Genomic DNA, 27,521 nt, shown 5'->3' with positions numbered 1-27,521 from the left:
CACTCGGGAAATAATGACAAAACACTCGCTCCTCCTGAGAATATTTTACTCCAACATGCCTTTGAGAAAGCCATTTTCATGAATTGTCTGGCGACGCGCATTCTAGGAACAGCATGTGAGCAGCGAGCAGTGCAGCCCAGCCTTTGGCTCGCGGGAGTGCCAAGGAGAAGCCGGAGCTTGAAAACCCTCTTTCGTCGTTCAAGTCTCTTGTTTGGGAACAGTTACACGCTGGAGCTGTTAATGCCGCACTTCAACCAATCAGGACCTTTAATAAAAAATAAAATGATCATTCACACCCGTTAAACTCTTACTATTGCACTTGTCTGCACCTGTGTACTTTACTAAACACTGTTGTAATTGGCGTTTATAAGTGCGGCATTTCCGGTCCGCAGCTGGTTTTGGGGTTTTTTTTTGGCCCTCGGCATATTGTACAAACAAAACTAAGTCATTATTTATGAGAAATATTATTACATATTACACAAATTTGCTTTGTCACCTATAACACGAAGCTAAGATGTGGATGTTTTGTTCAGATAGCATATACAGTGGATTCCGAACATTCACAAGTTAGCATTCATTGCTAACTTGTATTGGTAGCATTGGTAGCTTTTTGGTCAAAAAAAATATTTTTTTCCTCCAAAAATAATGTTTTTTCCCCACAAACAACACATTTCATTGACCGCAAGTCAGTAATAATTTGTAAATATGTGATAATACAGGTAAAATGTACTCCTAGAAAGCTCAGAGTATGTTGCTATGCTTCACTGTGAGCGTTAACATTTCACACTTTGTTCAGTGGTCCTTGAAGGCACCATAGTTGCTGTGAGACGCAATAGTGAAGCTTATACAGTGGAACCTTTGTTCTAAAAGGTCTCACTCTAACCGAAATGGACGTTAATCAAATAAATTTTTCTCATAAATAATGAACAATTAATCCGTAAAAGAAAGTCAAAAATGGTAGCAAAAAATACTTTTTTATAGTTTTACAAGTATAGTTGCAAGGCAGAAAACAACTACCGGTTGAGGTTGCCATTTTGTTTGGTAGCTAATAGGATGCTAGCAAAGAAGGACGTTTTCCGATTTAAAAAATATATAAAAAATACAGATGGACTCAATAACATGACAAGACGCGCGCCATATTGTGCCCTAACCAGAGAATGCACGCAAACCGAGATAAGAATTGCGTCAGAAATTTTCAACGTTAACAAAAAAACATGCCAACCGGGGCAGGCTCGAGGCAAGGTTCCAAGGCAAGGTGGAACAATCTGGCCTCAAAACCTGCAGCAAGGCGAACACAAGTTAAAATTTTATCTAGGAGTGGGGCAGAGCCGATCGTTAGGATACCGGGTTCCGATGCCAGCGTAATTCACGTACCGGAAACCTCCGGTACCACCTGCGGAGATTTCCGATTTTTGAGTCGTGACTGTGTTGTCTACTTGGTGTCACCAAACATAGCCAAAAGAGTATCAGCAAACTTACGTGATCACTCGTGTTTTTTTGCCATTCTCTGAACATAATCTACGTTACTGACGTACATCGGATTGGTTTTAGTGTCTTTAATCTACAAAATGTATCAAAGTGGCCCCCGTATACTTCAATTTTGCTCTATGCAATATCTATTTTATGTTTTGCATTGTGTCCCCTTGCCATACCCAAAATGAACCAAAACAATGACCTTACAACCGAGGTACATGCCAAACCGTGATTATGGCATACCATTACAGCCCTGCCATGTATACATGATTAAACACTAATCTGTGGCATGAGCCTTCAGGAGCCTGGAAGGACTCTGCATCAAAAAACATGTGGGGGAAGACAGAATATTTCCTAGTCTCCCAGGAATGCAGCCTGATTTACAAGTCAACATTTCAAGCAAGATTATTTTAAAAGAGAATGCCAAATAGATGGCGGCGTTGCCTTCACCTCTCGTTAATGATATAGAGGAGGAGCAGCTCAAGTTGGGAGGTAATACGAAACTCAGAAGAGCGATGGGTTGCAAGTCTCGGTGCACTTCATCATGCCAAACGCGAAACGCTTACACATGCAACGCTCGTGTGAGAACGTCCCAGCTTTTCCCCCATTCAAATAAAACAGATGAATGGCTTCTATTTGACAAATAATCATTAGTGGGGAGTTGCATCATCACCTCTTTTTGCCTCTCACGCAGAACAAACATAAATATGTCTTTGGGATCGGGCGTTAGGGATTATAAAAACGTATAACTATGTCGTTGGTATTGTAGGAGTTAACAGAGACACGTAATGCCATCCATCCATCTTTTTCTGCTTATTAGAGGTCGGGTCGTGGGGGCACCAGCCAAAGCTGGGAAGACCAGACTTCCCTCTCCCCGGCTACTTCGTCCAGCTTCTGCCGGCAGATCCTGAGGCATTCCCAGGTCAGTTGAGAGAAGTAGTCCCTCCAATGTGTCCTGGGTCTTCCCCGAGGCGTCCTACCTCCTACGCCAGGGAGGCGTCCGGGAGGCATCCTGACCAGATGCCTGCGCCACCTTGTTTGGCTCTTCTCAGTGAAAATCATGTAAAAAGTTTGTATATGATCTCCAAGTAAAACATGGCTCCGTGCTTGGCGGAGAAACCCATGTTGGCCAGCACAGAGGTCGGACATTTCTTGTCGTGGGTCACCAGGGTTACACACATCTCAGGAGGGATTTTGCTCAGAGAAACAACCCCAAGGCAGGAATGTTTTCACCTCCGTGTTTGACAGCTCCCAACTCCCTTGACATAATGAAACAGATCCACTCGTTCTCACCAAGCTTCTAACTGATGGATTGCAGTCCATTCCAGCCTTGTGCAGGTCTACAATCTTGTCCCTGAGGTCCTCTGACAGCTCTTTGGTCTTGCCCATGGTGGTGGAGATGTTGGAATGGAGTACTTTCCGAAAGGGAAGGACTAATTTGTGTACTTCATGTACGCATAACCAGTCTGTGGGGGTCAGAATACTTGCTGGTAGGTCGGGGATCTTATTTCCCTCAATTACATACAAATTAATGTATAACCTTTATTTGATGTTTTTAATATATTTTGTCGCTCTATTGCAACAAACCTACCTTAAAATTGTGGACTATTCATATGTTTATAAAATCAGCAGGGGATGAAATACTTATTTTTCCCCACCGTACAGTGTTTGTCACCTGACCAACCAGACACCGTGCTATCCAAACTTAATGGAGAAAGAACAAATTGCTTTATATTGTTTGGGAAACAATTTGAAACGGTCCCTCTCCCCACTCCTGGTGGATTAGCTCTCTAACATAACGTTCTCCAGCGTCATCAAAATAGACGGATAAAGACAGATGTTAACTATAGCTACGTATGAATGGGGTATAGTCGTTGTTTTAGCTTCCTCCGTCTACTGATTCACTTCCCACCAATCCTCTCCACATCCCAGCTGTAGTCCATCCGACGCGAGCACGCCTTTCATGTCGCATTTTAACATGTTTCTCAACCACTTTCTCGCCGAAACGCAACAAACGGCGCCAACAATGTGAGGCTGAAACAAAAAAAAAAACGACTCACCGGCGACAGATTGCAGTCCGTTTGCTTGTGGAGGAAATAAAAAAGTGGTATCCTTCTGCCGAATCACATTGTCTTCGAATTTGACGCCGGAATCAACATTCAGCATTCCGTCTTGACGCTGGAATCGCTGCGGGAGATGTTTGAGGTTAAAACGTGTCCGCTCGAGCCCACCGTGCGCAAGTGAATGCAACACTAGAAAAGTGGGGGAGGATCGGTTCAAATGACGATAGCGGCAGTACTAAGGGTCGTATCAGTATCGGATCGATACTACCTTCATAAAAATCGACATTTTGCAATTCTCTTCTACATTTTCACAAGTACGTGTGTTTTATTTTGTTATACAGTCAGGAAATAAGTTATCGTACACACGAGCTGAAGATGTGATTGAAACCCAGTAGTATTTGTTTTTCTTTACTTATTTTGTACTAATTTACTTTGTTTGCGAAAACAATTGTATGTGATAAAAGGGGATACGGTAATTGTATTATTTTGTTGGTATTGTTACGTTAACTGATATTGTTTGCATAAGGTCTTTCATCGTCCTGTGTTTTTATTCTTGATAGGCAAAAATAATTTTAAATAATAATTCAAAAAAAAATTTAGTAACAAGTATCGGTTTTGGTCCTGTCCTGTATATACGTGGTATCTGATCGACACGAAAATTGTCAGTATCGCCCACCGCTAGGTTTTACTCGCTGGAGCAGCAGCACGAGCGGCGCTTTCGTTGCGTTGCATTCAGTCGGAAACGTCACTTTCCACATATGAAAACAACACCGATGACACGAAGAGAACCGTATTTCGTAATGTTCGTAACTTTTTCTAGTAGTGGACTTTGATCTAACTCCCCATGGCTTTTTCATTCAAATATACCGCATATCCAGTCACAGCGTGATCGTGTTCCATCTCTCACGTCCGTGCTGCAAGACATCGACAGTTCCGTGCATTCATTTTTGGTCCTGAACTCAACAAGCAGTCATTCAATTTTCACCTTACATAGAATAGAATGGAAAAGAGTTAAATATGAAGTCGTAGAAACAGCTGGCAAATTCGGTTTTGTTGTCATGGAAAAACAGGGAAAAAAATCTAAATGTGGGCTACAAAATCATTTTGACACACTGTTGGCAAAAGAAAGATGTTTTGATATGAGCGCTTCAAAGCATATACTGTATGTGGACAGCATATTTAAGAATATTATGGAAAAAATAATCTGAGATTTCGTGAATAAAGTCGTAAAAAATTACAAAAATAAAGTTGCAAATTTGAGAAAAAAAGTAGTAAATGTATGAGAATAATGTCGGAAATTTACGAGAACAAAAGTCGTAATAACATTACTTCTGCTAGTAGTAATATTACGAGAATAAAGTCGGAAATGTTCGAGGATAATGTCGTAATATCATGTGTCATACGTGTCAGAGGGAAAATAGAGCATAGCTCTTCAGGAAGGAAGGAAACTCTCCTTTTGCTTCAGGCAAGCTTTTATTTATAACGTGGCAGCAAAACAGAGCAGCTGAGCACAAACACATTAGCGTGTCTAGCCCTTCTCACTTCCGCCATCCTGACCCCGCCCCCTCCACATTCCCAAGGCCAAAGGTCACATACTGCAAGTCCCAAAAGTTACACATTTTTTCTTGTAAATTTACAACTTTATTCTCGAGATATTCTGAGTTTTTTTCCTCATAAATTTGCAACTTTATTATCGTAAATTTACGACTTCTCAAAATCTCAAAATTATATTAATGCTCCGTTGTAACAGGAATTGCCTGAGACTGCTATGAAAAAGTGTTTTTTCTTGGGCAAAGGTAATACTGTGACTTTTTTTTTCCGTAAATGTCCTGCTTTATTGTCAAATATCAAATTATTATTGTTTTCAATGTGGCCCTAATACGCCGTCATGGCATTAAATCAGTCCAGTGTTCAATAATTTAGCATTAACTACTTAACTTAAAGTCTGACGACATTTTACCTACGTCAGGGTGGGGAATACTGCAAATAGCTACTTGACATTTTTCAAGATGAATAAATGATTTTGTTGATCATGATTATAATCAGAATAAAACACATGCCAAAATAAAATATAATATAAATAAAACAATATAAGACCATAACAATACCAACAAAATTACTCCCTTAACCCCTTTGGTGTAGTATCTGCTCCGAAAGCATGATTGAAAACGTTATTTAGATTCAACAAATGACAATATAATCGATCTTTTGTTTTCCAACTTGATTTAAATCACATTCATTGATCGATGACTGGACTGAAGAGGGTCCAACTCTTTCAGTCACATGACAGACGTGGGAGTCCGTGGAAGAGCAGGAAGTTAAGGCGTGTGCCGGGTTGAGTCATGATCATCCAAAGTTCCGTATTATCCTCTTTGTCGCACACAATGCCGTCACAATCTTGGAAATTTAAGATCAAAACCTGCATTCTAAAAAAATGGTTCACAACTACTGTGATTCTAATGTTATACGCGCGTCATCGTCAACACAAAGAAAGCTGACATAAGCCTGCCCTCTGGTGGTGACAGCTGCTTAACACAGCGGAGACGAATTGGTATACCTGTGATGTACTGAATGTAACTTTTTCAGCGTTTTTAACCATTTTTGAAACAACAAATCATTCAAGACGATAAAAACCTCGGTTGAAGCACTGAAAATATCCAAAGTTACCCCCTGCATTACTCTGATTTAATAACAACTTTAGAATTTGGACCTCTTTTTTTCACAATTATTATGTTTCAAGGCTGTAAAACCTCTCACCATACACTTTATACACTTTTCTCAGACAATAACAGTCTTCCGCCTCCTTTGAACCAAAGATCAATTTACAAGATAGAAAGCAAGCTAGCGATGACACAGGACACACCTTAGACATAGACGCCCTATCGAGTGTGTGAATGAATGAACGAGAGGAATTAACGTAAATTTCTTTGTAGAAAGGCGCTTTATGAAAGTAAGTACATTTACTTATATTCATTTACAGCGCAGCCTTGACACATCCAATATGGCGGCGACGTTGACGTACATGTCAGTGCTCGGTGCGGCGTCTATGTCTATGGCAGACACGGCAGGGCGGCATAAAGTAGACTGATTGACAATGGTCTACAGCCAATCAGGACACAGAAAACAATGGGCGGTGCAGACAGGGAGTGAGGGAGACGCAAGTTCCCACAATGAAATTGTTCTTAAAGGGCCAGCCTCGGCCTGTAACTGCGTTCATAAAATGTTCATAAAACAGCGAATCCATGAAATGTGAACCGCGATAGAGCTAGGGAACATTGTACTTTGTAATACTTAAGTGATTCACTGTATTTTTTTCTTTAAAAAAATAAAATCTAAAAATAAATTATTTATTTGATCTTTTTTTGCCTACTGTATGTGTTCATTCTACTGTATATCCAGGGACACCCAGTACTGTCATCACAGCGCCACAGCACACGCTGTCATGTAATTAACAAAGAAATGTTTTCCGTTACTCCTTTTTTATTCAAAGTACACCGGAATAGAAAATTATTTCATCCTTGAGACACACATAAGTAACTTGTCATCACATGAAAACAACACAAATGGGCAGCATTTACATTGTTCATTGATAGCAGGCGTGTCCAAAGTGCCGCCCTTGGAGCATTTTCGACCCACAGCTCATTTTTTATTGGCCCTGGGTACACCGTAACAATGAAATGGATGGATTATTAATGAGATAAATTGTTAGTCATCGCGCTAACTTGCTTTGTCACGTACAACGCAAAGATAAGGTGGCCATCTTTAATGTACAAAATGTATCAAAGCGGCGTCCTTGTCCTTCAACTTTGATGTATGGGACCCTCGCTGGAAAAAGTTTGGACCTTTTTTACAGTGTATATGATACGAAATGAATTTTTTCAAGATATATTTATCTATTAGCCAGGCTTTTGTCTGCACCAGGGCAAATACTGTATCACACAGTCAACCACATGTCAGTCACACACTCGTGTAAAACATACAAATATCAGGAACTTGAGTAGGACCCAAAACGAAATGGTACACACTGCTGTGCTTCTCGTCCAAATAGGAAAAGCACTTTTTTGATTTGATGAAGCGTGTCCGGAAAACAAACCAAGGAGCGTCCAGAGAGGGTGACATGACATGACCCCAAAACACGTGTGGCAGCCAATCATGAGGCACGATGCAAAGTCAACTCGAGGTAGCACCCAAGAGACGACAACCAACGGCCCTTTAAAAGGTGCCCACCTCAATGATGGGTCGGGAGGATCCATCCCATAATTGTTACATTGTCTTGTATTGTTGTATTTATGTATTGTTTTAGTCAATTCAATCAGATTATAAACACGATCAACAAAATATATCATTCAACCATCTTGAAGAATGTAAAGTAAAAACATCAGCATCGGTATCGGTATCGGCAGTACTGGCCCTGTATTTACTTGGTATCGGATCAATACCGAAAATGAGTATTTGCCAGCCTTTCAGTACAATAAATTAAGGTTTCGTAATGGAGAGTTTGAGCCGGGAAGGAATTATTCACGTATTTCCTATGAGGAAAATCTGAAATGACAACTCGGAAGTCGACCAGCATCGCAAAACACATTTGTTGCAGAAAGCTTTTGTCAGTGAATCTGCTTTCCGCTGGTTAGTTCGCCGTCCTTCCGGCGCTACGTCGTCCGAGCAGGCCGTGACAACACCTGGCTACCCTGGGCAATGCATTCAAAATGTCTCCTATTGTTACGGTCATGGCCCAAAACATGGGCACCCCCTGTGTTTGTGCCAGATGATGATGATGGCCGACGCGCTCAACAAACACCCTTTGGGAAAAAACAACTGAACCCAATCGCGTCTTTCTTGCACCTCTGTGCTCTTCTTCTGCAAATTGCTGCAGGTCTCTCAGGTTTCTTACAGTTTTGATAAGACGCCAATCATCTTGTCCAGCCCATTTTTGAAGTCGCGTGGAGTGATCAGATTTGGCTTTTTTGGGGGGAGGTTGTTTTGTGTTGCAAACAAAAGAAATAATGTGAATACTGGAGCATTTGTCATTGCTCCGATGTTCCGAGAGAGGCACAGGGGTGCCCAGTGTTTTGGAGCATCTCTGTGCACGTTACCATGGACTATTAGGGCCACATCGAAAAAAAGAACAATCGGAGATTTCGAGAATAAAGTGGTACATTTACGAGAATGAAGTGGTAACGTGTCACACGTGTCAGAGGGCACACGGAGCACCGCTCCTCCTCTTGCTTCAGGCAAGCTTTTATTTATAACGTGGCAGCAAAACACAGCAGCTGAGATATTTAGCATTTAGATGAGCACAGCTAGCCCATCTCACTTCCGCCTTCCTTAACCCGGCCCCTCCAAACCCCCAGGACCAAAGGTCACATTAAGTCCCCCCTTTTCGTAGCTGTCTCAGACAATGCCTGCAACATAAATTTACAATTTTTCACGTAAATTTACGACTTCATTCTTAAAATACTCAGATTATTTTAACACTCCGTCCTAACAGGCATTGCCTGAGACAGCTATGAAAAGGGGGGACTTGTGTGAAAAGTAATATTGCGACTTTTTCCCGTGAATCTACGACTTTATTCTTGTACATTTATAATTTTATTCTCGAAATCTCTAATTATTTTTATACTCTGTTGTAACAGGCTTTGCCTGAGACAGCTATGAAAAAGGGGGTCTTATGTGACCTTTGGCCTCGGACAAAGGTAATATTACGACTTTTTTCCCGTGAATCTACGACTTTATTCTCATAAATTTACAATTTTATTCTCAAAATCTCAAACTATTTTTATACTCTGTTCTAACAGGCATTGCCTGAGACAGCTATGAAAAGGGGGGTATCTTTGTTCCCGTAAATTTTACGATTCTTTTTCTCGTAAATTCTCAGATTTTATTCTCGAAATCTCAAATTATTTTAACACTCTGTTGTAACAGGCATTGCCTGAGACAGCTATGAAAAAGAGGGAACATATGTCACCTTTGGCATCAGGCAAAGGTAACATTACGAATTTTTTTCCGTGATTCTACGACTTTATTCTCGTAAATTTACGATTTTATTCTCGAAATCTCAGATTATTTTAACACTCCGTCGTAACAGGCATTGCCTGAGACAGCTATAAAAAAAGAGGGAACATATGTGACCTTTGGCCTTGGGCAAAGGTAATATTACGACTTTTTTCCCATAAATTTACGACTTTTTCTCTCGTAAATTTACCACTTTATTCTCGAAATCTCAAATTATTTTAACACTCCGTCGTAACAGGCATTGCCTGAGACAGCTATGAAAAGGGGGGGTCTTATGTGACCTTTGGCATCAGGCAAAGGTAACATTATGAATTTTTTTCCGTGATTCTACGACTTTATTCTCGTAAATTTACGATTTTATTCTCGAAATCTCAGATTATTTTAACACTCCGTCGTAACAGGCATTGCCTGAGACAGCTATGAAAAGGGGGGGTCTTATGTGACCTTTGGCAAAGGTAACATTACGACTTTCCCCCCCGTATATTTAGGACTATTTTTCTGGTAAATTCCCTGATTTCCCCCCCAAGTGTCCCTAATAGCGTGTGGCAACATGTCATTTGTGGTGGAATGGATGAAAATACTTTGAGCATCTTCAGCACAATCACTCCAAGCTCGTTTCATTTTCTCTGGAACGAAAAGCAAACGATTCAGTAAATATTTGTAGAAATCTGAGCTGGGACCAGGCTAGTAAATGTTGAGCTCACACGCACACGCACACACACACACACACACAGGCACGCACACGCACACACACACACACACACACACACAGGCACGCGCACTAAATAAGTGTCGCACATTCTCTCTCGACGCACGCAAATGGTTCTCATATTCACAACTTTCGGATTTAGCAGTCCCCCGCATCGCCGTGGTTGTGGTCTGGTTTGGAGGAGCCTTCGAAGCGTTGGGAGGCGATGACCGCTTGATGAGACATACTCTTCCTCACAACGTCACATTTCCTCCACAGCGTGATCTCCTGCAACAACAGGAAGCGTTTCACACAAATCCAGTCCGTTCTGAAGGATGAAGACCTGATGGTGAAGAGATCCCCGGTATGGCGAACCTGCTGTTTGAAGTAGCGTCTCTCCTCCTCATCAATGAGCACCAAGTTGAGGTAGTAGCGCACTGAGAACTTCTTGTTTATGTCCCTCATGGTGGGTGTCATCTCATAGCCGGCTAGGAAAAGCCTGATGGGGATGGACTCTCCTGCAGAGGTCAAGAAGCAGACGTGATTCCTTATAGGGCGGAATTTGACTTTTTCCTCACGGAAAATGTGGAACTATGGAAATAGCGGGAATTTGTAGAATGTGAAGAGTGAATAGCACACAATGAACACATTAGAATGCTTCGCATCAGTTCAGAGAAATCGTAGAAGGAAGCATGTACGCATCTGGTACTTAACATGGCTAAAGTGCTAACAGTTAGCATGCTAGCACCTACTAGGATACCACAAGGTACCCAAAGTGCTATGGCAGTTTCTATAGTGTGCTTACATCATTCCGTGTAGATTTCAAATGATGAAAATGGCTAAAATGCTAACAATTAGCATGTTATCACTCAGTACAGAAAGTGTGCTACAACATTTCTGTGGTGCTTTGACATCGAGGCATGTCAATGCATGAAATTTGACATGACTAAAAAAGCTAAAATGCTAATAATTAGCATGCTAGCACCGAGCAGGGTAGCACTCTGCTACAACAGTTCTGTAGTGATTTCACATCAAGCCATGTAAATACATGAAATTTGACATGAGTAAAACAGCTAAAATGCTAACATGCTAACAGTTAGCTTCCTAGCACCTAGCAAGATAGTGCCAATTACCAAAAGTGCTTTGGCAGTTCTGTAGTAATTTAACACCAGGCCATGTAAATACATCAAATTTGACATGAGTAAAATAGCTAAAATGTTAACAGTTAGCATGCTCGCACCTAGCAGGACAGCACTTAATACAAAAAGCGCTACAACAGTTCCATAGTGACTTTACATCAGGCCATGAAATTTGACACAAGTAAAGTAGCTAAAATGATAACAGCATTCTAGCACCTAGCAGGATAGCACTCACTACAGAGAGTGCTACAGTACAACAGTTCTGTAGTGATTTTACATCAGGCCATGTAAATATCTGAAATATGACATGAGTAAAATAGCTACAATGCTAACAGTTAGCATGCTCACACCTAGCAGGATAGCACTTAATACAAACAATGCTACAACAGTTCTTCTGGTAATACTTAAAATCTGACATGCGTAAAATAGCTAAAATGTTAACATGCTAACGGTTAGCATGCTAGTAGCGAGCAAGATAATGTCATGTACCAAAAGTCTTATGACAGTTCTATAGTAATTTTACATCAGGACATGTAAATACATGAAATTTGACACGCGTAAAATAGATAAAATGCTAACATGCTAATGGTTAGCCTACCAGCATCTAGCAAGAAAGCACTAAGTAGAGAGTGTGGTAAATGTACTGAATGAGAATGGAATGGTTTGAACCGGCTGAGAAACGTGGGAGTAGTAAGAACGGTTAGGATTTTGTCAAAAGAGGGAAATACATCATCCTATGTAAGGTTTATACCATTTGAAAGGGTGAACTAGATGCTAACAGTTAGCATGCTACCAAGTACCAAAAGTGCTACGGTGGTTTTATAGTCATTTGTCATCAGGCCACATAAATACGAGTACGTAAAATAGCTAAAATGCTAACTTGCTAACAGTTAGCATGCTAGCACCTGGCAAGATAGCACCACGTGCCTTTTTTTGTTTTGTTTTGTTTTGGGGTTTTTTACGTTGGAATGGTTTGAAGCGGTTGAGAAATGTGGCAGTAGTGAGAACTGGGGAAAAGAGGGAATTTTGGGGGATCAGCCAATGCAGTAAAATCCTTTCAAATGACCTCTGACTGGTGCGCCGTCCATGATTTCATACTTGGCTATGGTATCGCTCTCGTGGTAGACGTTGGGCCCAGTGCCGGTTGTTTCCCGCTTGATGATGTCAATCTCCATGTGTTTGAGTTTAATCCTCACCAGCAAAAAGTAAATCTTTCCAACAATCACATCTTTTAGGTGATACCTGCAATTAAACCAAATGATGACCCTCTACAACTTGGATATCTATTTTTGGCACACAAATGATCCGAGACGATCTTACTTGGACTTGTTGTACTCAAACTCTATGTGGAGACAATCCTCGATCCCCACTTCCATCTTGATGGAGGAGTTGATATCGGGGTAGGTGCTGAGCGTGTGGACCACGATCTCCATCTCTCTGCTGATGTCGCTCAGTCTGCGGCTCACGGTGGCTCTCAGGAAGTACCTGCAATCCAGAGCAAAGCTGTCACCTGGCGTGGCCACGACGGTATAAAAACGATCGAATCTGCCGTCATTTTTACAAGAACAAAGTCAAAATATTACAAGAAAAAATTGTAATCTAATGAGAATTTTTTTTTTACAATAATGCGGTAATATTATGAGGCAAAAGAATGACATTTTAGTAGCGTAACGTTCAAATATTAAAGAAAAAAGGCATTTTTAAGTCCTAATATGATGAAAAACAAACAAAATCAAGTTTGAATTTTTGGAAAATTAGGTTGTGGGCAAAAAAATGAGAACGTTACACGAATAAAGTCATAATTATGAGACGAAAATGTGCAAGACGAAAGTTGGAATAGTTGGAAGACCATTTTTTTAAAACAACAACAACCACAGAAATGGGGGGGGGAAGATGGAATTTTCTGAGAATTAAGTCAAAATGTTACAAGAAAAAAGTTGCAATTTTATAAGAATAAAATTGTAATATTCTAAAGAAAAACTCATTTTCATTTTAATAGCGTTCATAGCATAGGGTTGAAATATGTTTTGTTTTTTTTAAAGTCGTAATGTTATGAGAAACAAAATAAAATAAAAAAGTAAAATTTGAAAAAATTTGTTTGGGGAGAAAATTATGAGAAGAAAATGTTCAAGAAGAAAACTGAAATAGTTGGAAAATTACACACACACAAAACAGCAGATAATTTTTTTGTAATTTTATGACAATAAAGTCAAAATATTAAGAGAAAAAAAGAAAGTTGAAAAAGTTGGAAAATTAAAGGAAAAAAGCGGCAGGAATGGGGGAAAAATTTGTAACTTTTTGAGAATAAAGTCAAACTATTAAGTGAAAAACGTCGCAATATTACAAGAATAATATTGTGAGGGAAAATAAGGTCATTTTACAGTAGTAGCATAAACTAAGACTAATATGTTTTTAAGTCATAATATGAGTCGTAATACTATGAGAAAAAAACTAAATAAGGTAACCTTTGGAAAATGAGGTTGCAGGCATGAGAATAAAATCTAAACATTATGGGAATGAAGTCATAATTATGAAAAGAAAATTTACAAAAGCAACGTTGAAATCGTGGGAATGTGGGAAAAAAAATGTAATTTTATGAGAATAAAGTCAAAATATTACAAGAAAAAAGTTACAATTTCACCAGAATAAACTTGCAATATTATGAAGAAAAATCATATCATGTTAGTAGCATTGACTTGAAATATATTTTTTTAAAAATGGTTTTTTTTTAAGTCATAATATGAAAAACAAAGACAAGAAAAGAAAAAGTTGTTTTTTGGGAAATGAGGTTGCGGGAAAAGTTCTATAACGTTATGAGAATAAAGTCAAAATATTATGAGAATAAAGTCATAACTATGAGAAGACAATTTACGTGCAGAAATGGGAGTCAAATGAAATGAGAGTCAAAATATTATGAGAAGAAAAAGTCAATGTGATGAGAATAAACTTGTGATATTATGAGGAAAAATCGCATTTTAGTCGCATGGAGCTGAAATATTAAAAGAAACAAAAAATGTCATATGAGAAAGTTCAAATTTTTGGAAAATTAGGTTGGGGAAAAAATTTAAATAATATTTTGGGAATGAAGTCTAAATATTATGTATTTATATATTCAATATAAATATTTTATATTGAGAAGAAAATGTACAAAATTGATTTAAGAAGAAAGCTGAAATATTTGGAAAATGGAAATAAAAAAACAGCACAAACTGGAAGTCACACCAATAACAGACTTTTCCACGTGTATCACAAAGCTGAGATGCTGGTTTTTTTCTTGAAATATGACTTTTGGGTCTGGATTGACAATACTTACAATACTGGCAACACAATGCGCACAGCACGCAAGCGGAGCTCACCGTAATTTGACGTTCTGGCCGGTGTAAGACTCGTACGGTTTTTCCACGTGCGTGAACTCAAAGTCGAACGTCTGCGACTGCGTGAGCTCCCCCGGCCGAGCGAGGTCTTTCGCCAGAGACACAAATTCATGGTGGTTTCCCCTGTCGTAGTAGAGCTCTGCAGGAGACGAAGGAATGGTGTCAGGCGGCTGCAGTGGAGCATCTTCATACGTTCTGCATCATATATGACATGTGGTCTAATTTACAGACAGGTGACGGAATAGAATAACTACATATTTTCATATGCAAGTCATACCTGCGGCTTAGCCGTGAGGCACCATACCTCATATTGTATGTTATTTGACAAAATACGTGGCGATAGTTGATTGGTGATGCTATGAATAAGTGCAGGGTGATTTCATTGTTCTGCCTGAATTACTGAATACATGCATTGTCGTCAACAAGTAATCATTTTTGGAGTATTTCAGTGAAATTGCAAAAGGTTTTTTTTTCTTGAAATGTATTAAATAGCTTAGCATATGTTGACCCACATTAAGTTGCTTTTGAGCATGTTTTTAAAGACTTAAAATGGGAAGAATATCAAAGTGCCCCCCCCCCCTTATTTGTTTTCTACATCAGCCTTTCTGCGGAAAAAAGTTATGATATTGAAAAAAAGCTCCATTTAATTAATATTTTTTTTATTAATATTAAAATATTATCATAATTTTTAATTAAATAATTTAAATAAGTATGAAAGAAAAATCTATCTAATATAATATGAATGAATACATAAAAAAAATAAAACATCAATTATTTACATGATATGTCCAATTAAAAACGTTATACATTATTTAAGCTATACATGAACATTAATACGATCGCCTTTGTGGACACCCTGCAATAGCGCGGCATAACAAAATGGTTCAAAGGTCACTGAGATGGCTAGCCAATGGCTGCGTGTTGTGTCAGTCAGCTGACTTCTTAGCTGCACATCCGTCACGAGACCTGACACTTGTTAAGGACATGTTATAAAGTAGCACAGCTGGTTATGTTATAAATGTCTGTGTACGTGAACATTCATTGGAGCTGAATTAAAAAGCACAGTTAAGTACTATAAGGTTATTGTGTGAGTGAAGCGAGCGACTGTCCGACGTCGCCTGTCAAGACTTCTGGCGACTTGTGTGCGGGCTGAGAGCGGCGAGCAGGCCGGTCGGACACTCACCTATCTGGCCGATAACCTCTATCTTTATTCCGTTGTGCTCCAGCCTCTTTCCCGGGTACTTGAGCGTCACGTTGACCTTCCCCGACACCGTTTCCCCGTCGTAGAAGAGAAAATATTTCTCCTTCTTGCCATCCTCGCTTTTATGCTCCGCTTTCTTCCTCGTTTCTGCATCGTTAAGAACTACATCGATGTCCGCACTTTGGCCAAATCCAAAAAAGCTCATGGCTGCTGTCGAGTCACTGTGGGGGGAGGCTGTAAAGAAGAAAAAAGGCAAAAGAAAACACAGCAAGTGATGTTTTTGCAGCAATGCGTGCAGGGCAAGTAGCGTCACAGTTGGCTGACTAGTTCCTACTTTCAACAGAGGAACTGCGCATGCGTCCGAAGTAGCGGTATGCGAATCATGAACGAACCGTTCATAACGTGCGAAATTTTTTTTTACTCAGTCGGTACTCACTGGTACTCGTCTCCACTAGGAGTGGGGGGGTTGAAAAAGGAAACCAAGTAACTTAGTAGCTGCATTTCTATACATGTAAGGTCGTGGCAGGCGGTGCATTTGCTACCTGGGCCTTCAGTGGGGACATGACCAGAATTCTTGGCAGACACTGTGAGGGCCAGTATAGTTTAAAAAAAAAACAGATAATATATATTTCCATATGTTCCCATTTACCTTTACTGGGAATCAAACCACAGTCCCCACAGTGTAAAGAAGGGCTTGATGATAAACAGTTCAAATAATTCCAATATCATATGGCGCAGTTAAGAATCAATATTTACCTAATAACATGGCAAAAACATACAACCTTCAAGTAATATACATTTACTTACCAGAGATGTCCATTTCTTCTCCTCAGTCAGCCATTGTGGGCGTAACTTGGCTTGTTGAACAGTTTTGCTCTGATCAACCAATCAGATGACGGAAAAGTGCTGAAAAGCGGCCCTGAGAAGTGAATCCATCCATCCTTCCATCTATTTTCTATGCCGCTTATTCTCACTAGGGTCGCGGGGGTATGCTGGAGCCTATCCCAGCTTTGGGCAAGAGGCGGGGTACACCCTGGACTGGTCGCCAGCCAATCGCAGGGCACCTCCTCCCAATAAGCCTGTCTCTCCCTCCCTTGCAACGCCCCCTTACTGTGTGCAAGACAACCACGGTCACAAAAGCAAGAAATTGCATTTTTTAGGATTGTGGACCTATTTTTGTAGTTTGCATGTAATTGCAGAGAAGCGCCACTAGAGGTCAAAGTTGAATCACAGCAGTCAAAGTATGAACGTCAATTGGACAGTCATTGCTTGAATAACGTCAATTGTCACACATGCTTCATATCTCATTGGGCAGTAGGCGTCATCATTACGGTAAGAAGACGATCTTATATTTAGATGCCCTGGCAGCATGTTCCACTGTCATATGGCGAAATTCCACTCCTCATTCTCACGTTGTAAGAAAGATCCCTGTAGCTGTCCAGCTCTGGATGAAGCCGTTATTTATGATGGGGTGATGGCAGCAGCCACAGCTGTAGCCTCGTTAGGATGCAGACATATCTTGTCAATGTGTCACTTCATCATGTCATGCAAACGTCTTTCATCCGTCTGTCAAGTATGATTTTCTCCCATCTGTTTTTCCCTTCACTCCGGCTTCGACACGTCGGCCTCCGATGACCGTGCGGCTTAACGACGCACAATGGGAAGACTATTGGCATCAGATAATAAATAAGCTTGCTGACCTATGTTGTCAGCTTTGGCCACAAATAACAGCATCCAAGCAGCGTATTAGAACTGGAAGAGAGTGAACCTGAATAGAATACGATGATGATGGTTTGGGAAGTAACAGCAACATATCAGTAATGCGTAACAATGTGTCTAATCCTAACCGCTAACCCTGAAAATATAGTCTGGGGTAAAAATGGGCAAAAATGCATATATTATACAATTATTTCACATTTTTAAAAACATTTAAAAAAAATAAATATATAGAATATAAATAACACATTTTTATTATTTTTAGTTTTATTTATGAATTTGTTGTTAAAAATGTTTTTTTATTTATATTATCATATATATATTTTGTGTTTATTATTATTTAACCCTATTTAATTTGAATTATTTCTAAATAAATAATTTTAAATTAACTAATTAATTACACGTCTCGACTTGAGGGACACCCGATGTATGAAAAATAACATCACACCAACTTTCACACCGAGGATAAAATGGTTCAGCAAATAGAAAGACAGTTTAAAAAGGTTGCTTTCATTTCAAATATTAATGCTCTTGAGGGATTTTGGACTATTTATAATACACTAACAGTGTTGTGTAATATTGTCATGGCTAAACGCACATTTTTTTATCGTCCTCAATGGAAATGTAATCTCCTAACAGGTGACACGGAGTTATATTTATCTTTTTGTGAGATGCTTAAGACTAACAACACGGTATACTGTGTAGGCATGTCTGGATACGACAGGATATAATTACTGTATATTCAGTCATGTTGGTGAAACACACAAGCACCTTGGTCGCAACAGGCCTTTGCTGCAGGTTTGAATGGCCTCACAACAGGAACAATAATAATGTCATGAGAATCATAACAATAACATGGGCTCCAAGCTAAAACTCAACTCTGAACCCCCGACCTCACTTCCTGTCCTCCACACGTCCGGGACATATTTTTTTTGCAACACACATGAGCACGATTCTTATTTATGTCTTAAATGGCTTATTTCCTCTTATTGTGCCTACTATCTTTGGTAATGTGAGTGTAAAGGTGACTATAGGGGTGTTAGTTCATGTCTAGCAGGCTCTAGTAATGTAAATGTAAATAATGTAAGTTATCTAAAATATAAATCCTACTTCGTGGAAATTCAAAAAAATCAGTTATCATGGTCACCATTTAGCTGCGTAAAGGTGGAACCTAACGCCACTAATATTATAGTAATACTGTAATAATATATAGGATACACACTTCTAATACGCCGCTACATACAGTATGTACATTGTACAAAAAAAGTTTAATTTGATTAATAATTCACATTAGTTCGTTATAAAATAATTACATTTAAATCATCATAAATATATATATATATTATTGGAATTATAACTATATATATTTAAAACAATATATATAATAATATAAATAAAATCATTCAATGCATTTTATTCAAAGGAAGAAAATAGTTGTATTTATTATTTATATATTAAAATTTTATTGATAATTAATTTATAATAAATGTTATAATTCTCTTATATATGCATTTTTACCTATATCTGATTAAGCATACATTTACACTTTTAAAAAATAAAATGTCATTACACGCTATGTGCACAGTGGCGCATGCGGTAAGCACGTCTGGTTCTGGGTTTGGATCTTGGCTGGACGTCCCCGCGTGGTTGTTGGCATGCTCTACCAGTCCTTGGGTGGGTTTTCTCCAGGTACTCGGGTTTCCTCCCACATTCCAAAAACATGCATGTTAGGCTAATTGGAGTCTGTAACGAGACATCCAGTAGCTGCGAGTGTGAGTGCTTGTGAATGGTGCCCAAAGTCAGTGAACCTGAACAGGACTCTGTTGTTTTGAACACAAACAAATTCAAGCGTATGCAAGCCAGGAGAGTCAGACACCCTATGACATAATTAACAACGACTCCATGTCCAGAGTGCATCATTAGGTGTTATTCTTTGCGGCAGAATCACAAAATCACTCAGTCATCTTGGAAATTTCGGCACAAGTATCGGTATCAGCAATACCGATCCTGTATTTACCTGGATTGATACCAAAATCTGCAGTATCACCCAACCCTAATTTTGTCTCTGCCACCTCCCTGGCTAAAAAGAAGACATTTTTGCAACTCAGCCCCTAGCTCTGCCTGTAATCCTGTAACTTTATCAAATACAAATACCATGTTTAGATCGCATGTACTTTTACAAAAGCGCAACGTTTGAAAATGATTACAATTAAACTGTGACCTTTGATTGACGCAACAGGTTTCATAACAATATATATATTTTTAAAAAATAATATACATATATATACAGTATACATATATATATATCCATCCATCCATCCATTTTCTATACTGCTTCTCGCGGGGGCATGCTGGAGCCTATACCATATATATATATATATATACAGTATATACAGATAAGAATCAAAGAAACAAGGGTTTTTGTCATTAAACACACAGAAAGTTTCATGAATTACTTGTTTAATTAAACTGTTCATGAAACTGTTGTTGCACTGACTACATGTTAGGGTCATGGTCTCAGGAACACACATTGACGGCGCACACACACACACACACACACACACACACATAATACCTTATTCAGGTCCTCCAACAGACTTACAACCCCCACAGAAAGACACACGTGAGGACTGACAGATGGCAAGTATCTACCTAGAATAACACTCAACTCAAAGAGTCCTCTTAAATCCCACCACTGGCATAAATGCACATCAATGCACCAAGATGCAGTTTCTTTTTGGTTTGTGTTTTTACAGTGGATGAAAGTAATGTAGTTGTTCTGGGAAGTCTATGAAAGAATGCAGGTAACCTGAACGGCAGTCAATGGAGGTCCTCAGGTCGGTTCAATAAAGTCTTTAACTAACAAAAGATAAGCTCACATGGAGCGGCACGACGCGCAAAAAAATCACAGTACCAACAAAACAAAATGGCTAGGAGGTACAGCAAAGGCACACATAAAACTCACCATGGGAGGTGGAAAATAGAATATTGGAATATTGTTTTTTGCTTTTCTTTACTTATTTTGCACTATTGACTTCACTGTGTTCAAACAATAATATGCAGTAAAAGGGAATAATTGTGTGAATGCCCTCAAGGCCTCCGCCAATTATTCTTCTTATTTGTCCACTAACTACTCCTTCATTTTTCAACCGATTCACAACATTCAAGCATCAAATCATTCAGCTAGTTTGGGAAGAGTGCGCTATCATTCCGTCTTCTCCTAAAGTTCACAGATTTTCCAAAAATCCACAAATTCTACAGAATTTTTCCCACAAACTTCCACCATTCGAACATTTCCCTACTGATTCAAACCATTCCCCCATGAAAACATTCCACACATCCGGGGCTTCAAACTAACATTCCAAAAATTCCAACTTTTCCTGACATTCCCACTTTTCCTTGGATCTTAAGAACTGTAATTTCCTTTGATCTTAATTACTCCACTACTTCAACATTTGTCAACCAATTCCAACATCGAATCGTTCATCACAATTAATGATATCTATTTTTCACACTTAAAAAAAATTCAAATGCTTCCCAAAATTCCCATTTTCCCAGAAAACGAATTAACTTAAGGATATTCCTTTGATCTTAATTACTCCAGTACTTCAACATTTTTTAACCAATTCTAACAATTCCAACATCGAATCGTTCAGCACAATTAAGGATATCTATTTTTCACACTTAAAATAAATTCAAATGTTTCCCAACATTCCCATTTTCTCAGAAAACGAATTAACTTAAGGATATTCCTTTGATCTTAATTACTTCAGTACTTCAACATGAAGGCTACCTGTAACATTTAACACACATCATACATATTTTGCCTTACTCTTACTCTTATACGTCACATATAATTTGTATTTCTTTTTTTTTCTTTTATGATTCATTTTTTTTGCTCATTTTTGTTTTTCCCCCGACCTCATCGGGCTTGGCATTCACACGCAATGTCTCAAAAAATTGCAATCATCTATTTGCATTATATTGTTTTATTTATGTTGTTTGCCTAAAATATTTGTCCTGTGTTGTATTTTGACTAAAATCATGATCAGCGCATTAAAGGCAACATCACAAAATCACTCACCGGTCTTGAAAAATGTCAAGTAAAAAGTATCAGTTTCAGTATTGGCAAGCATGTATGGGATCAATTCCAAAATGTTCAGTATCATCCACCCCTGCTTGAAGGACACTGACCCCAGTAAGCTGTGGCTAAGCATCTGGAAGGCAGTCCATTTTCGCTGTTAATATTTGAAGCTGACTCACGTTTTTGCACAGATGTTTGCACATTGAAAACACATAATTGAGGCTCGTGGGCAGCTGGAAAGGACCGCATTCTGGCTACGTGCCTCACTGGAGGTGGCAAGGGAGCATGCCGCCGCTACGAAGCGCTTGCTCAGACTTAACCAACCAGGCAATTTCTTGGCTTGGGTGTCTTGTGTAGCATGCATGCCAAGAATGTTGGGAATGGAGACAGCTGCAGGCAGGGAGCAAAGACACTCGGGCAATCTTGGCAACTGGAAAGGAAGGACAGGTGGAGTCGGGCTCGTCTGACTGGGTGTCGCACGTATGTGTGTGTGTGTGTGTAACAAGTGCATCATTGCCGCAATGCCACAATTAAATAAGCCATGACTCACATTAAAGCTGCATTTACAGAAGCGGACCAAATCCCCACACGGTGCAAATTAAGCGAGGGACAGGAAGTGTGCCTTGCGTCACGCATCTACTGTGTCAACGAAAACAGTGCAGCCCAGCTTTTGGCTAGCGGGAGTCACGGCCAGCGATTGTGCCAAGGGGAAGCCTCCGCTTGAAGACAATTTTCTGCCATTAAAGTCTCCTGTTTGGGAACACTTGGCCTTGCCAGATGCTTCACTGGGGGCACATCACTAGTGATGTAAACTGGGAACCCGGCTTGGGTTGATCAAGCCCTCAGCTTGTTCCCAAGATGCCTCCCACTGATCCCCTATCTTGATCCAGAGCCACCAGGAGGCTTTCTCTGAAGCCTACATGCTGTTTTTAATGGTTCTCCTCCTCCTCTCGCCCGTGATGCAGAGTGGAGTGTAGGTTCTGCACAGGGACTGTCCTGCAAGCCCTAATTCTACAGGTAAGCACCTCACCTTCTGGCAGTAGCTGACTAGGCCCTCATACTTCTCCCTCTTCATTCCAAATGCCTCCTCCATTCCCATCATCCCTTTGTCGTCCCCAAGACCAAGATGATATCAGGTCTGAGTTTGGTCCTCATAATGTGTTGAGGGAGCTTGAGTTACCAACACAATTCAGCCGCCAATCCCAAGCACCTTGTGTAGCTTCTGATGTTTTTGTAGGCTTCTCTCCCGCTTGGCTGAAGCTGATGGTATGCTTCACTGGTTTGGACCTTCAGCAGCTGGCGATGCTCTTTGTGACGGTCATGAGCAACTGGTCATTCCGTCATCTGTATCAGCCTACCTGGAGAGCAGCAGCTCAAGATGTGCTCCGGGGCCCCTTTACTTCAGCAAAGGGGACATGTTTGTGTGTCCACCAAGCCCTGTCAGTGATGGCTAATATGGTTGGGCTGGACATCATGGACTGCCTGGACCGAGACCTTCATGCAGTGTGGCTCTGAGTTCCAGAGATCTGTCAGTGTGATTTTTTTACTCTGCTACTTGTCCAGGTGCCTCGCTGTCTCATGCCCACCTCTGCAGGACCTCTTCCCTTCCACAGCTGCTCTCACCTCATCCTGGACAGGTCCCTGCCTCTCCTTCCCCTGCCCACTGTGCCCACAAAGGAACTATGGCACAGCTGTGACTCTGTCTACTCCACTGCAGCCACTGCTCTCCACTTCCTGTTGGTTTTCACTGCTACCACTGATCCAGGGTCCACTGGGCTCCCTGAACTTCAGCATCTCTCTTGCACGCAAGACCTTGAACTCCTCCTGGATGGATTTCAGTGGGAGCTTCAGCTTGCATGTGTTTCCTAAGAGGGCAATGCTGCCAAAGTAGGCCCAGCCATCTCCGCAGGGAACGTCTGATTCTCCTTCCAGGTTTTTTATGGTGGAACTCATAGAAGAGTAGTGGCCACAGGATTTGTCAGTCCAGTTCATCACAGGTGTTGTTGATCTCGGAGGTTGCTGTTGAAGATCTTGCCAAGATTTTTTACCGGTTTCGCAAAAATGGTGGGCATTGCCGTATCAGGGAACCGGTACGTATCCACGATTGTCTCTCTTTAACACATGGAGACAGTGTTCACAATATCTAGTAATCCATTGTTTATCAAGGGTAACTGGGTCCGCACCCGACCGTGAATATCCACAAAGTAGGATTCAATATTATATATAACAATATAACTGAATATGTTCATAGTTAGAGCATACAAAACATGTTTCTCCTCTTTCTAAATACATTTTTTTTACCATTATTAGAGCCCTCTAGACATGAAATAACACCCCTATAGTCACCTTTACACTCATATTTCCCGATATAGTAGAGAAATCACAGAAAATAAGCCATTTAAGACATAAATAAGACTTGTGCTCGTGTGTTTCAATAGCTGAAGCGGAAGAAGACGGCCAGCGATTTGTGAGGTCTGATTTTTTTTTGAGTAGGCATTTTTGTGATGCAAATGTTTTACTCTGTTGAACACATATTGTTTTGAGAAGCCAAACTCCTTACTTGTGAAACCCCAGCAACTACCCGGAACTACGTTCTTCATCACCGAACTCCGACCAGAACTGGACTTAGGAGACCGAGTGGGGGTGAGTCGCTGTTGATGGACTACACGGCTGATGGGGATGTCATACAACTTCATGTCAAAAAAATCCAAACTATCCCTTTAAATTCTTGTATCGCCTTAAACTGTATTTGTATTTTAGTTCATGTAGGACATTTTGTATGCTTAATTTAAACCAAGAATACATAACATTTGCTTAAATATGCATTTTTGTGTACAAATAATCAATTACAAAACAGCCATCATTTACTGTACTGTACCGATTGACGTGCACTGACGGGAACATTCCATTTGCCGCGCAGCATCAGACTTTGTTGAGCGTCCTTTGTGAAACAGGCCGGGTGTGTGAAAGCGCAGGAAAATGACTCGTGTGTTTAAGAGCTTGTATCACAAACGCTGATTCTGCGAAAGAGAAGAAGCGAAAATGTACCAACGAGCAAACAGATAGGACAAGACGCAGCAGAGATGACAGATGTGCAAAATTCATCCAGCCTGAATGCCTTCATGAAAAGATTAGCATGGCTGTGTGTGTGTGTGTGTGTGTGCTTGTGTGTGTTCACAACAAACTTTTATTGTATTCTCATTTATTATTACTATTTTACTGTGTCACTGTTTTTCATTGTCAGTAAATTACATTTAGAATTACATTTATCCCTCTTCATCACGTTTTCCATTCGTCTGCCATTCGCTTCCTCCTCCCTCCGTCTCCCGCAATCCGAGATCCCGTTCCGATTTACCAGCAGTCATTTTCGATTGAGGTGTAACCACCTGCCCCGATGGCCCACGAGACCCCGGGTCAAGAAGCCTTCAAAATGCAACTTGTAAAATTCCATCAAGCCTCTCTCTTGGCTGCGGGTCCACGTGTGGTTGGCTCATGCCTGCTGTCAGCTCCCATTACCTAATTGGAATTGAGATGCATCTGGCCGGCATGTTTGTCTGCTGGAGATACCGCCACCTCCCCCACTCGCGCTGCTTTTCATGCCATCCCACTAGGAAAGGCTTTCCCTACCGGCGTGCGCGGTCAAACAGTCGTTTACGTTACTTTGAATGAAAAGCCAGCGATTGCACGTGGTGCAGATCGCAGGCAAGTGCAGCGAGGTAACTCCTGTGGTTCACTTGAGTTAATAAGAGCGCTGTTTAATTCATGAGATCTGTCATGCTACAGTGGCTTCATCTTCACTCTCAGTCACATTTGCAGAAGCTCCCTCTTCAAACCCTTTATCTGTCAGGATCGCTGACCGAGCGTGTCAAGTTCAGATATCCAGGGTTGACATCCACGCGGCTTGGAGAAATCATACGGATGCGTGGTGTCGGAACAAGAACCCCACAATCGCATTATTCACAGCCCTTGTCTTGACGCAACCCTGAGAGTACACCCCTGCATTTCGTGGGGGTTACGTGTTCCAGTGAATGGCGAAAAACTTGTCTAATGTCTACTTTTGGCATACGGCTATCTTGATGTTGACGCTTGACGGGTGTAAAACAGCTTTTTTTGCCTTTGTACAAAATAAAAAGTATCAAAATGGCCCCCGTGCCATTTGACTTTTCCACATGTGGCCCTCAGTGGAAAAGGTTTGGACACCCTTGGTATAGGACATAAGCTGTAGATGTGGTTTACATAGAGTACAATCATCATGGGCTTTTGTGCCCTTAATTAATTAATTTCAACCGTTCCATTGGTATCAGTATTGCTATCTGCAATACTGGTCAGGCGTGTACAGGCGTTTAAAATTTGCAGTATCACCCAGACACAGGATTAACATCCACAAAACTGCGAGAAAATGACTCCATTTTTCCAAACATGGTTCAGGACTGAAAAATAGGAGCACAGGAAACAAAAGGATACGTGTTGAGTGTAAGGTCATTTTCTCCCATTTCCACTTAATACAGATCTTTGGGGAAGCCATGAATTAACAATTTAAATGGAAGAATAGCTGAGCTGGATTAACTTCCAAGTAAAAGAAAGCTTCTTTGAAGTAGGACATCACTGATGACTTTCCAGCAGCCAACTTGGTTTCACTTTCCACTGCGTGAATGTGAGTGGGAATGGCTTGTTTGTCTTTATGTCCTGTGATTGACTGGTGACCAGTCCGCTGTGTATCGCCTCGCACCCAAATTCAGCTGGGACAGACTCCAGCTGAACGGGACAAGCGGTAGAAAAGTCAAAGGTCTGTGGTATTCTTTTCATAAGTCATTGTTTATGTGAAAATCTTTTAGCGTGTCAGCTGAGATTTACAACCTCGCCTCGAATCCTTAATGGTCCTTGGAGTGGGACGCCGCTGGAACAGAAGCCGCGATCTTGACTTTCTTTTCCAATCTAGGGAAAGGCTTCATGAGACATCATCTGTACTTCTGTGGAGAAGTACAGATGACGTCTCATGAAGCCTTTCCCTCGATGGACAACTCCTGTACGACTGAGAGCCTACAAAGACGCTTTCTTTTCCAATGTCAGTGGACTCCGAGACCATGTCATTTATCCCGCATAAATACCTTGCAACAGGGCGTCCCAAACTTTTTCCATTGTGGGTTCATTTACAGAAAAATTTCATCCAATTCCATTCAGAACCTTTCAATTTTTTTGAACACAAACAAACAAACAGACAAACAAACAGATAAACGCGGGCGAAAGCATAACCTGCTTGCCGGAGGTAATTATATTCTTAGGGTGTATTGACACTAGACACCATTCATACCGTGATGGACTCTTTTGAGTCTTTGTATTTTCTGAATTGTGTTGGTTATCATTAATTCAAGAGAGTGTCACAGAGACGTCTGCCACGGAGGGCGCCATCTTTGAATAATAACCTGCGAGAAACGGTAAGATTGCCATAGTCTAAGTATACCTTTAGACTCTACCACTCTTTGGACACCCCTGCCTTACAGTCGCATCCTGGCTGCAAATCTGCAGAGACGGATAAAAAGCTGAAATAAAACATCAAAAACAACCCTTTTGGAGAATTACTGAATATCTGGCTGAAGCCCGAGCTGGTCCGAGCTCCATATGTGGGCAACTAAAATGAAAACTGAAGATATGAATGACTTCCAGTCAAGAGAGGTTTGTTGCAAAGTGGTTATGACAGCAGTCTTCTTGCATCACGAAGGCCAACTGAGGTGATGTTCAATGTAACACAGACCGAAGCTGAACATACTACT

General features: G+C 40.5%; 2 protein-coding genes across 7 annotated transcripts in view; both read right to left on the bottom strand.

The window, feature by feature from the left end:
- Nucleotides 1-3,700, bottom strand: part of arhgap32b (Rho GTPase activating protein 32b) — an 80,000-nt gene extending 76,300 nt beyond the window's left edge. For all 3 annotated transcript variants that reach the window (XM_054755273.1, XM_054755275.1, XM_054755276.1), the window contains exon 1: nt 3,534-3,700. The gene's annotated coding sequence lies outside the window, so the exon portion shown is untranslated. The remainder of the gene's footprint in view (nt 1-3,533) is intronic.
- Nucleotides 3,701-4,834: 1,134 nt separating this feature from the next.
- The window catches only part of LOC129169153 (vacuolar protein sorting-associated protein 26B-like), a 42,758-nt gene continuing 20,071 nt past the window's right edge, over nt 4,835-27,521 (bottom strand). For 2 of the 4 annotated variants that reach the window (XM_054755284.1, XM_054755285.1), the window contains exons 3-8: nt 15,933-16,184; nt 14,732-14,888; nt 12,696-12,860; nt 12,442-12,617; nt 10,612-10,754; nt 4,835-10,524 (exon numbers count right to left, since the gene is read on the bottom strand). In XM_054755284.1, the coding sequence (XP_054611259.1) occupies nt 10,396-10,524; nt 10,612-10,754; nt 12,442-12,617; nt 12,696-12,860; nt 14,732-14,888; nt 15,933-16,155 (993 nt within the window). In that variant the 5' untranslated portion in view covers nt 16,156-16,184 and the 3' untranslated portion in view covers nt 4,835-10,395. Of the gene's footprint in view, nt 10,525-10,611; nt 10,755-12,441; nt 12,618-12,695; nt 12,861-14,731; nt 14,889-15,932; nt 16,185-16,757; nt 16,786-24,628; nt 24,753-27,521 lie in introns of those variants that run through there. The other 2 variants (XM_054755282.1, XM_054755283.1) reach the window with 2 other exon arrangements.

The sequence above is a fragment of the Dunckerocampus dactyliophorus genome, chromosome 16 (genome assembly GCF_027744805.1).
Source record: "Dunckerocampus dactyliophorus isolate RoL2022-P2 chromosome 16, RoL_Ddac_1.1, whole genome shotgun sequence".
Classification (NCBI taxonomy): domain Eukaryota; kingdom Metazoa; phylum Chordata; class Actinopteri; order Syngnathiformes; family Syngnathidae; genus Dunckerocampus; species Dunckerocampus dactyliophorus.
The sequence above is the reverse complement of the archived record's forward strand: the minus strand, read 5'-3'. Positions and strand labels throughout refer to the sequence as shown.